Consider the following 12,407-nt stretch of genomic DNA (forward strand, 5'->3'; position numbering starts at 1 on the left):
ATATTCTCATGCACTCTTCCCCTGGCGGCAGTGGGACGTCATCAGCTCTCTTAGTCATTCTTCCCCCTAGCTGCCCTCAAATAATTACCAATGTAAAAATCTGGCACCCAAATTAATACAGGACATGTGTAATGTCCTCTCATAGCTCAAAGTTTAGTCCAATTATGAGGAGGCCCTAGCAGTTTGATGTGCCTTTCACTACAGGGGAAGAGTAATGGCTTTGACAAGAGTGCCAGGGTCATTAGGGCGACTGACTGCATTATGGTAGCGGAGCGTGCTCAGTGATTAGTTCTGTCTCTCACCCCTGGCCCTGATTGAGATCATTACACTTCACGTCACTTCCCCATCTTCCCAAAGGGATGACACCATTAATTCTCTATCCAACTGGGCTGTGGCAGAAGGTTGGGTTGGAGGAATTTACATAAAGATAAAAAGAAGGTCCTCTTTATGGAAGGATTGCCTGTGCTCTGAGATGTGACTAAGTTGGAAAATAAAGTTGTATTAAGGTTGTTTAAGCTTGTTTGGCATATGTTAACATCCATGATTTGTGTATAATAGGTGTCTGAGCAGTCAGACAAATAAAAATGGAAAGGAACGTCAACGTTTCTGGACTCAAGTGAAGTATATGTTGGCTGTTAGTGCTGATCTTTTGATTTCAACAGTGTCATTACAGAAACAATCTTCTCTTCATCTGCATAATCTCTGAGGTAATTATTAGCCTGACTTGTCGCATAATCTTTAATGTAATTTTCTTAATTCAACGGAAAGCAAAGAATTTGATGCAAACAAAATATATCACACTCAAATCCATAGAGAGCTCAAAGTCCCCTTAATCCCTCAAACAACTTCATTTGTCATCACTATGCCCACTGGTTACTAATCCCACTAACAGAGCAATGACAATGGGGGTTACAATAATGTTGTGAAACAGTCGAGCTGTCGCAGTTTGCTTTGCTCTTTACTCATGTGGAGTCATTCTACTGTTGCAAAACTTTTTCATTCACAATATTCGGCTCATCTTCGGTTGTATCTGAAACTTCCCACTGGCCAGAGCGCTGTTGACTATGTTCCTGCTTTTATCCAAATGAGGACGTAACATTACAGCTAACAATAAGCTACGTAGAAGGAAACCACAAGTTAGACTCTGTCAGAGGTGGCTAAACAGAGATCTCCATGATGAAAATGATTGCAGTAAGGTGGTAAATTGTAATTTGGGGTATTCACAGATGGGTAAAAGTGTGGTTTCTTTCTTTGTTCTACAAGGATAAACTTTGAAGTAATGTTTTTTCATTGTAACATTGTAAGTAGCAGCGGTCTTTCTTCCTGTTAACATCTGAATTAGCATGTTTGCTCGTGGCTTGTTAAAAGCCTTGCAGAACTGCTTTATTTTAGCATGATGGTGTATTCCTGCAGAAGGCTTGTGTGTGCAGCGTGGGGGCATATTGGAAAAGTTGACCGTTGGCCAAAGCTTTCATGGCTTATTTGCTCATATGTTGCAATTCTTTCATGATGCATTAGTCTTTTGATTCTATCCAACTTTTAAATAAATCATTTTATTTGTTGACTTCCTCTTTTCAGAGGTCATTTTGAACATTTGCTGTAATGCTGTATGAATAAAGGTTGAGTTGACACTGCTGTCAAAAATATGACAAACTAACTTGTTTTTGGCATTTACGGTGGATAATTAATGCAGTGTAACATTATGGGATGAATGTTCCACACTATAACCGCTTCCACCCGTACATATCACCATATGTTCTGTAGACAGATTACAGCCATTGTTCTTGTCTATCACAATGTTAACAATACCCGTTCTCTAATATCCTCAAACTTTGTCATTAGGGGCCCAGGCTGGAGGTGTTATTCAACTAACATTTGTAAGGCCATGCATCACTTATGTCCCTGCCACAGTCTGTACAAATCTCACAACCCCCAGTGGCTCCCTCCTCTCCCACCTGCAAATGTCAATTACCATATTTCCCCCTGACATTTATCAGTAATGGCTAACATGAGCTACGTGAAATCAGTGTCATTATGTTGAGATGGACAAGGGAGGTGCTGATGGCTGTGCATCTCCATGCAGATTCACAACAAGGCTCATTTATCGATCAGAGGTGGTTGAAGCTTGAGCACATCTCAATAAAGGCCTAACAACAAAGTGATAAAAACATAAATTGACTGATTATGCTGAAAGCATCACCCACAGGAGCTCTATTGTTTATTACTTTTTAAAATCCAACCTCTTATAACAGATGTGAGAATTTCATCTTCAGAATGTGAGGCCACACTTCAGTGGCGTCTGCCTTTGCTTTACTTCTATCTGAGCACCTTTTCCACTGTGGGGCTGGGATGCTTTCTCAACACAAACTTTACTTTGGTGTGAAGGGTAGAAAAAAAAAAAAAAAGGTGCGATAAGCTTCTTATGGCAATGCACAAGTGTGACATTAAGATAACTGACGCTGCATTCCAGGAGAGTTTCTAGTGTATGTTGCTCATGATTCAGAACCATTAAAAGCATTTTGCAATATCCATTATGCATTACGAGTTTGATGTCAGTCTGTTTAAACTCTTTCCACCTGAATAGCCCGTTTTCATCCTCAGGGCATCAAATTTCAAAACATGAGGCATCTCTTAGATACGCAGGTGTGTCCAATGTGTTCTTTGGTGTGAGTTTATCAATGCAGGAACCACAGCAATAACACACATATTTGCTCATTTACACACAGCTTCGTGAGGTGTTTGTTGTATAATAACTATGCAAGTCACTGTTTTTTCTTTTGGAACATACCCATAGAGCACTACTGTGATAAACCAATAATAGTAACCAATAATGCATTTCATTTTAATTTTATAGATAGTCTGGTTTCTTCCTTATAAACAGTTACTGGTGCACATTCATCCAGGGCTTAAAACTGTGGTTTTAGAGTTACAAGATTCTGATAAACTTCTTTATCACATGCACATTTTCATTGTTTTTTAATTGTTGTTGACTGATAAAATAAAATGACTCAATCTTAAAACACTACTTCATAGTTAAGAGTTTAAATGTAGACTTGTTTAAAAAATGTGGTCATGTGTTTCTGCTCTGCTTTTGTGGAAATATCAGCATCTTAGTGACAACAGTGATTTCAGTGGAAATGATTGCAGTCTTAATTTAGACTGTATGAATAAATTCTATATGAAATTTGTTAGGAAATGACCAGATCCCGACTCTGCTCTTTACAACAAATGGTCAGACATTTCCCACTGAGTAACTGCATTATCTGATATACAAAGGTCTTAAAGACATAAGGAAAATCTGTGTGTTTTCTGTGTAGTTACAAGAGATCGAGACTAATTACACTGAATCAGAGTTTTGTATTTCTGCACTATGGGAGCCTGCCCTTATACTGGCCTGGATCCACAATCTGGCTCTGCTCTTCCCAAAGAGAAGGGATTATTTCAGAATACTAAACAGTTTCCATGCACATTCTTTGTTAGTTACAGCTTCAGTGTTGAGTACTTCTCGTACCCGAGCTGCAGAAACCTGTTTGTATGCTCTGTATGTTACATAGCTACTTATGGATGCAGTATCAATGACAGGTAAACGTGTCTCTGAACTTACTGTCTGTATTCATAAGCTAGTGATTAGTTTAACCATCAACATGATCAAGTGAGTAGTTTGCCTTTTAGTTTATAGTAGGTGATCAGAGTCCTGTCTCCCCAAAATCCACAATGAAAGTTCTAATTATTAGTCAATGTACTCTAGGTACTTTTTGCACGGAAGCAACAGTTTTAAAACGTGCTGAGGAGCATGGATATTCCCATGGACTGCAAGCTGATTTGCATGTGCAACACTGTGTTGGATGCAGCACAAAAAAACACAAACAAGTTCAGCCCACATAAAGCCAAGTTTGAGACAAAAGTTTTTCACTTTCTTCTTCTTTTCACTCACCGTTTCCCACATTGTGTGATAAGCTGTATGCATTAAAGCTGGTTGGTTGGGTTTAGGAACTAATAATGGTTTGGTTTATGATTTAAAATGTTTACCACCTGATATGTTAAAGTTGGATTATAGAATATAGATTTAAAGTTGTCTTGAGCAAATTGAGGTGCTGTCAGTGAGCTCGTGACTTCAACCCAGCCAATTTAACTTGATCTACTTTTCTCCATATGATCACTCTACTTGGCACACAAAATGATCTGAAAAACAATCTTTGTTTTTTAGCACAAACTGAAGTGGTGCTTCTTTTAAATTTCTTCAAATTCAGACTGATATAGATCTAATTTAATGCTTTTATTGACAATGTCTTATATTCACAAATGTGTTACTGTTTTCTTTTATTGCCTCCCCCCCCCCACCATTCTAAATCAGATTTTAAACCCATTTCAGTATCACACTTTGTGTTGCATCTTTGAACAAAAATGTGCTCACTGGGTTCAGATTGAACTAAAAGTATTCATCTAGTTCATTCTAATCATTAAAAAATGTGTAGGGAAACTATACGATAATCACAAAAATATACAATGAGGAGGGAAGATGCCACACATTTTAACCGTGTTTTTTTCAGCATGTGAGTTCTCATTTGACACTTCATATGTGAGACTCACCACAGTCCGTGTCACACAAAGGTGTTTTTGTAGTCGCAGGCGTCATGCCATTGCTAGGCAACTTGCAAACAGTTGTCAATTGTCTGCCTGCATACGGATCTAAATAAAATCTACAACAAAGATTGACTTAAAAACATATTTCACTTGTTTCATGGTTTCCTCTTTCAGCAACATCAACCTGTGTGTGTGTGAGGCAAATATTTTGGGGTCCAAGTGACTGTTATATTATAAGAGTAATTACAACGTTATAAACAGGGCTGGTGAAGACCTGTGTGTAAATGTCCACCGGTACGTCGCTCCATAATGAAATGTCACCACGTTTTGGTTCATATCTCCTAAACTGTATATCGCACAATGAAAGAGGTATTTCCACATGATTCCCAAATGTTGCTGAATCCGATGAATTAGGCCATGTCCATTTTTTCCAGGAAAAGTTGCTTTTTTTCCTTTTTCCTGAGTTGCAAAAGTTGACTTTTTGTTAACTCTTCCTCAGGTTCAAGCCCGATCAAAACTTTGTATTGTAAATTCAGAGGGGAAGAAAAGTAATGTGTAAGTTGTGTGAGCAGAAATCTTTAGTTGTTACATAGCAAAACAGAAAGTTGTACAAATGTTGACTGCAATAAGCAGTGAAATGCCAAATTTGGCTGAAAACTAAACTATTAATATGAGAAGTTTATATCGCAAAGAGGCAAAAATGGATTCATAGAAAAATTTGGTAGGCTTGCTCAGAGTCTATGGAGCCCACTGGGGGACATGGGGGAAAAAAAAAAAAATCTCTCGAGGTCGAACAATGTAGGACAAACTTTGCAAGAAAGATCGAGAAAATTTTTTCTCCACTCATTTTTTTTCTTCTCCCGTGTCCCTTAGGGGGCTCCGTAGAGGGGGTAATACTGAGGCTACAGAAGGAAAGTGGGTGTGGCTTAAAACTAATAAGCTAAATCTTGACACAACCCACAATAAAACTGTGTGCAGCCTAAACTGTAGACGTGGGAGACATGCACACCTGCAGATGGCACCATTGATAAAGTCAACACCTTCTGGCCTTTAGTTCTAAAAGATCTGTAGAATAATTAAAACCCTTATTGTTAGAATTCAAGTCAGAATTCTTCATATGACAAAAATCAAAGAATAGGGGGCGTTATGAATATATAAAGTTTAAAAATGGCTGCATGGATTCATATTAAATTTAGTTCAGTATGCACTTCTGATGCCATAAATTAAGAATGGTCTCGATGGCCTGCAGTGATGTGGTTTTGGACAAAGAAAAAAAAAAAAAAAAGCTCAATTTGTCAGATAACATTCCTTGAATATTACCAGATGTGTCGTTTGCTGCTACCTTTGCTCGATTTAGATTTTTTTTTTCCAGATTACCTGGAGAACACATTCTCTAAATGGTCCCTATAAAGAATATTTCTGTTCACATTGCTCAGTCTGTTCAAGGTTTTAGTGGGTAAAAAAAAAAAGAATCAAAATGACAAATCAAGATCAGACTACGAGGTATAATGCTTGTATTTTGTGCAGATACCAAGTTAAGAATGCAAGTATGTGTGTGTTCTCTGGCCGAGTGTCTGACTCACCACTCCGATGGAGAAGTAGTTGTTTATAATGCTGTAAGGCACCGGGTCCCCTTGCTCCTCCTTGTCTGTGGGTGTGACATCAATCTTCCAGCGATCCAGCATGACTTCCGAACTGTTTTCGATGTCCCTCAGGATCTTAAGGAGGCTTTCCCCCTCATAGCCTCAGAGCAACGTGAAAGAGGTGAGATGTTAAAATGGGTCACGGACAGTTTGAGTCACCTGGCTGATGCTTTGTGACATGGTTCAAAATGCAAGGAAACAGAACACTGATACATACAATATACATAAATACAAGAATTTTACTATTCAATAAACTGTCTGAGTTTCATGTTTGTGCCATTTATCACATATTTGCTCAGCTCATAGAAAATTAAACATTACAGATAAATGTTTTCAGACATTTTTGTTAACACAAAACTGTTAAAAGTGTTCTCTGGAGAGATTTTGCTTCTTCTTTTCTCTTTTTATTCAATTTGAATGAACAGTTTTGATTTTTTTTTTTTTTTTATAATTTTTGGAGGAGGGCAGGCTTGTGACGGACATTTCAAATAAAAAAATAAAATAAATGTTTGGCTAAATCTCATTTGATAACTGCGCTCATTAAAACCAAAGTAAACCCAAAAATATACATTAGAAACCGTGAGCAATGATTGCTCCATGTCATTTAAACCCCAGAACTAATAATATTAATAATAAGATTAAACATATTCCCTGCAGATATTTTGACCTTGTGAAGGTTTCCTGGGGGATGTGTTATTTGTTACACCCCCGTTTCATCTTTTGACTATTCAACATATTTATGAAAAAGTTCCTTTTGCTGTAATTTTTGAGGCAAGATGTTGGTTTTCTTGATGAAGACTGAAAAAGAAGAGCCTCTTTAGTCAGAATGATTTCTATTACGAGCAGCAGATGTTTTAGGTGCTAGAATATCTTACAGTCTGACCGAATTCTGCAGGCATTACATCGACTAGAGTGCAGCTTTCTGAAAGCTCCCAAACCTTCACATATTTTCCAACATTAAACTGTCAGTGTGCAACACGTCGGGCGACTGTTGCACTGAAGTACATTGCTTTTTAGATTTTAAAAGGGTAATGGGTCTACTACAGCAGATAAGATATTCATTTGGTTACAATTAGCTATTTCAGCCTATTTCAGTGTCATTGTATTCCACGTTTAGTTGTGCCTTCCCTGATGTGCCAGTTACCCGTGTGACGTGTTCTACTCCAATTCATCAGATGCTTTTATTTTTAACAGTATGCTGATAAGAAGGCGGATGGTTCTTCTCCTTTTTAATCTGATCAGGCTGCAGGTCAGTTTTTCACTTCAACTCAATCCATCTTAAATGAGCTCAGGCACAAAGAAGGCAGCAGCCTTTCTGTAACACTTTTGTGTTTTAATCTTTGCATGGTGGAGCTTTAATTTGCATTTGCTGATGCAGTAAAAAAAAATAATGTTTTCATGAGTGTTTCTGAGCCCAAGCAGTTACACATGATTGTTTCTAACATAAAAACAGTTTTCATCCATAAAACAATCCGACTTCTGTTACAACTATTTATGAATACATATCATGCAAGTCTTGAATTACTTTCGGAAAAGAGGTTGTGTTTTCAGTGGAGTAAACATGTATGTACACTACAGCAAAGTGCAGCTAGTGAGACCACGCTGTTCACCGTTATGTATGTGTTTTCTGTCAGTACCTCCTCCCCACCGTAGACATCTTGCCAGGTCATTGCCCGTGCCAAGAGGAAGTATACACACGGGGGGGTTCCTGTCCAGGTTGGCCTTATCTAGAGCAGTGGGACAAATAACACAAGATGTGAAATGAGGCCAAACCCAGATGACAAAGTCGCTGCAAAAACTTGCAAAGGAAGTATCAAATCCATTTTGCTGCCCTGCCTGTAAAACTACAAGTCAATATGAATTTCCAGTTGTTCAGTCTATTTCAAAAGACTGATTTTGCAGGTCGGTTATTACCTGCCTTTGTTTTGATTGATAAAAAAATTGAGGCAATTTTTGAGAGCCTGAACAAGTAACATCTTCAAAACCAAATGTTGGAGGCCAGGTGATTTTTCTCTCCCCCCCCCCTTCAAATGATGACTAATGTGTTGTTTTCCAACTCACGTAATCATCCTATTTGACCACCCCTCACTGCGCAGGCTTGGACGTAATGAAAGTGTTTATATACAACCCCTAAATGATGCTTTACTATTACAAGCTGAACAACAAGAGTGATGCAAAACTAGTAAAAACAAGTGCAATTTTCCCAAAAAAGGAAATGGGGTGCTGAAGGTGTACCACGCTGTACTTTATCAACAACTGAAGGTAGTATGATATGCGTGTGTATTGTAGCACTTCAGGAAATACGGGGGTTCGTAGTCCCTGTCAAACAGTTGAGGCCATAGAAGAAAAACAAAGAACAAGTTCTTGACAACACCGATGACATAAAATTATCATGGAGACGTAATATCTGTACCAATGAAGTCTAGGATCCAGCCCACAGTGCCATCCCCTCCACAGGCCAACACTCTGAAGTCCGGAACATCTCTGAAGAAGTTCATCCTGCAGCAAACAGTCAGTCACAGTCAGCACTTCTAGCAAATCACTGGAAATTGCATGTTTTGTGCTTTTTAACACAAGGGCATTTGAGGACTATTTTAAGCTCTGCAGAGGGTGCGTTGAGCTGAATTATTCTGAACCTTGTTTTTTGCTGTGATTTAATCATACAAAGAATGAGTCAAGTTTTCAAAAGTGATTAAAGAAAAAAGGTTTGTTTAAACAACTTTTCTTGCTTTTAACATTTCATGACACAACAACACTGTAAAGCCCTCATAATCCCACAAAATAACACATGTCACATTGATATTATTCATTCTGTGAGCTAGCCTGCCTGTTCAGGGACTAATTGGATCATGACAGGCAATGTTCAGTCCAACTTCTTCCGTTCCTTCACAATAACAAAGCCCTAACTGAATGAGCCAGTCTCCCAGCCTCGTATGGTGGGTAAATGATTCGCTCAATTACTCTCCAACTGGGGCCACAAACCATATTAGACGCAAAACAGACGGCCACGAACATGAAAGGCAACTTTGGGGATATTTAAATACCAAGAAACAAACACTTAATTTGCTGTAATTGCATTACTGAGGCAGCTAATTGACAGCAGTGTGCGCGGCTGCCTCGGCCTGTAGTGTCCGACGGCGACCGTTCACCCTGCTAATGTGTGCTGCAGTGAGTACACTTGACAAAATATTAACAAGGTTACAACCAGGCAGGGTCATCTGGAATGTTGTCAGCTCTGAGGAGAAGCTCTGGATTTAGCTCCAGACGAGGCAGGTGATGTTTCAGGCCACATCAAGAGAGGAGAAAGAAGACAGAAGGTGAGTCTCCGTGTTGAAAAGCTGTGCCAGCTCCTCATGCCGGCAGGCCAAACCTCATGAAGGTTTTCCACACCCTGTGTGTGCTGCTGTTTATTTATTTTTCATAAGTCATAAAGATTCTGTTTTCAGATTTAATCAAACACAAACAACATGGCAGCACGACGCAGAGTGTGTGTTTAAATGCTGCTGGGTGCAAACAGCAGTCTGAAGGAGCCCTGTGCATGTAAATGATCTATTCATTTTCTTAATCACATATGTGAACCATAGGGGACCTGATGGCGTCCACACCCCCATCCTGCGGTGGGCTGCTGTATGCGTGATCACATGTGGAATGGCGAGAGATTCACCTCTCTCCATCCGTCTGTCATTTGTGTCACCGGCTCTCCGTTCACATACAGCCTTATGCATATGGAGCCGCTCCTGCTCAGAAGCTACAGCATGATGCTGCCGTCTCCAGGATTTGTTATGTGTGAACTCACCTTATTTGTATCGGTGCTGTGGGAGGGAAGCAAGGGAAGGGTTTAATACTAAAGGCTTCTCTTGCATGTGATGGTGGTCATTATATGCAAGCAACAACAGAGAGCATCATGATTGTAAACAGAAGATCATCAGTGGGATGATTTTCGAGGTAGCAAACAAAGGATTTATTTTTCTGTCCCTTTTCCTTCTTTTTGATTCATTTTCTCTTGTTTCAGCTCTGACAATGATGGTGTATAATATACAACATGTAAAATTTCATACAAAGATTTTCCATCAGGAAACCATTCTACAATAAAATATTTTATGATCAAATCATCATTTTCAATTAAGATTAGTTATCTTTCCGTGCAGAAAATTCAGCTGAATGAGCTTTTATTAGGATCAAAACCCGATAAATAAATGCAACAAATGCAAAAATGTTCAAAAGGAGTGTTTTTGAAACTGAAAATCTTTTTATTTGAGTTTTGCTCTGATAGTACAGTATTTAGTATGCCAGTAAGCAGCATTTTTATTAGATAAATGACATCAAACCTACCTTAAAACAGTCCTCACATGTTCACATTAACAAGTTTTTCCTCAGTGTAATCATCACCTACTTATAACATGTTATCAGTGTTTATAGAAAGTTAAAATGAGGCATCAAGAATATGGCAAAAATAGTCTTAAGTTTGTTCCAAATGTGCACACACACACAAAAAAGGAGGGTTTTCATCCAGCCTCTAAAATCCTACATTCTCCTGGGATAAATAAAAAACTCCAGATACTGTTCTCCATCACTTTCAGAGGAAATGCATCAGAAAGGGAACTTTCAGTGGCCAGTCAGTTCAGGAAGAACAAATGAAGCAAGCAAAACCTGCCTCTGTGTTCATATGAGACGCTTGAAAAATGGTCTTTGTAGCATCTTTTTAAATTATTTTAAAACAGAAAACCTGTCCAAAAAGGCAGTGAAACATCTTAAAAAAAGTGTGTTACTGAAAAACTAAAAGAATTATCAATGAAAACTACATGCTATATTAGGTATATAGTCCCCTTTCTTTCATATTCTTTAATAACACTGTTCCCTTGCTACTTACCCTGGCATGGGTCCATTCTTGGCCAGGTTGTACACTTGTCTCGGGTTAAGGAGATACTGGAACTTTCTGTAAATCCTAAAGAAAGCACACAGAACAACATCAGGCAACATCTAATACTAATAGCTGAAACACCTGACTCATTCATAACATTCAGGCTCAGAATCCCGGACTTTGGCGTGTTAAAAAATGCAGACGCATGTTTAATCAGAATGTGACATGGCAGTGGACTGGGCAGCAGAGTAGGACATACCCAAAGTCCCCTTAAGGAGAAACCATTAGAAAGACTAATTCATTTTAATTTCAATTTCATTATATCAACTAGCTGAAGTCATATTTTGATCTCATAATTTAAACAAATGAGGGCCGACATAATAAGAAGTGAATGAATATGTTTCAGTAATAACCCAATTAGCCTTGGGTTAAAGAAGGGGAACCAGGCAGCGGCGTGATGGTGAGAGTCGGAGGGGAAGGTGTGTGTGAGCTGACGGTAGAGGCAGCCAGCACTTTAGGTAAATGTTATTGTGTTTTTTTTTTGTTTTTTTTTTACTAAGTAAGCCTAAAGCACTTGTCAGGCAGAGGCCATGCTGTTTCCTTCCCTCTGCGGCTGAGGAGTGGGGCTTCAGAGGCCTCTTGTAGCATGTTGAGACAGGTTGTGTACTTACCTCTCCCCCTGCTTCCCCCCGCTCTTCGGATTGACAAACACCAGCAGAGGATGAGTGCCCTCTATTGTTGTGATCTGTATGGAGGATGTCAAAACAAACTGTTGGTGTTTGGAGACTGCAGGATGCTTCACAGGAATTTACTTTCAAGCCATATCCCTCAGACATTTTATCAGGTATATTCAGCACTTCCAGGCAATGCCAGCAATCTGACCAGTGTTCCCATTACCTGACCAAGGCATGGTGCGAGTGCTCCACATTCCTTTGCCTGAGTAAAGACTTCAACTATTGCCTTGATTCTTTATTAACTGAGTTGTATTTCATGCTGTCACCTCAAGTCTGTCCATCCTTTCCAGATAATTTCTTTAAGAAAAGGTCCGGATATTCTTTTAAAAGGCTCAATAACTTTTCTCAGACAGCATTACATTTGTTAGGTACTATTTTCTTATATATTTATGCTGCAGATTAGTACATATTCAGTGCACTAATAAATATTTGCAGCTACAGGACAGTTTATGGGGAACTGACCCAAATCAGCAGTGAACGTTTTGGTCAATAACTTAAACCAGTAACAAAATTCTACACTTTTCTGCTGTACAGAGCTACTTTTCATAGGATCAATGCATCATTAAAGTAGGTATTTTATGGGAT

At 38.8% G+C, this 12,407-nt stretch overlaps 2 protein-coding genes across 3 annotated transcripts in view; one reads left to right on the plus strand and one right to left on the minus strand.

The window, feature by feature from the left end:
• The window catches only part of tmem106ba (transmembrane protein 106Ba), a 470,787-nt gene that overhangs the window by 188,732 nt on the left and 269,648 nt on the right, over positions 1 to 12,407 (plus strand). The window lies entirely within an intron of this gene.
• Positions 1 to 12,407, minus strand: part of dgkb (diacylglycerol kinase, beta) — a 76,764-nt gene that overhangs the window by 36,063 nt on the left and 28,294 nt on the right. For both annotated transcript variants that reach the window (XM_072393659.1, XM_072393658.1), the window contains 5 exons: positions 11,760 to 11,833; positions 11,098 to 11,172; positions 8,641 to 8,726; positions 7,865 to 7,954; positions 6,168 to 6,328 (listed from right to left, as the gene is read on the minus strand). In XM_072393659.1, coding sequence (XP_072249760.1) covers positions 6,168 to 6,328; positions 7,865 to 7,954; positions 8,641 to 8,726; positions 11,098 to 11,172; positions 11,760 to 11,833 — 486 coding nt within the window. The remainder of the gene's footprint in view (positions 1 to 6,167; positions 6,329 to 7,864; positions 7,955 to 8,640; positions 8,727 to 11,097; positions 11,173 to 11,759; positions 11,834 to 12,407) is intronic.

This window comes from Leuresthes tenuis, unplaced genomic scaffold (genome assembly GCF_036924035.1).
Source record: "Leuresthes tenuis unplaced genomic scaffold, fLeuTen1.0.hap1 SCAF_10, whole genome shotgun sequence".
NCBI lineage: Eukaryota > Metazoa > Chordata > Actinopteri > Atheriniformes > Atherinopsidae > Leuresthes > Leuresthes tenuis.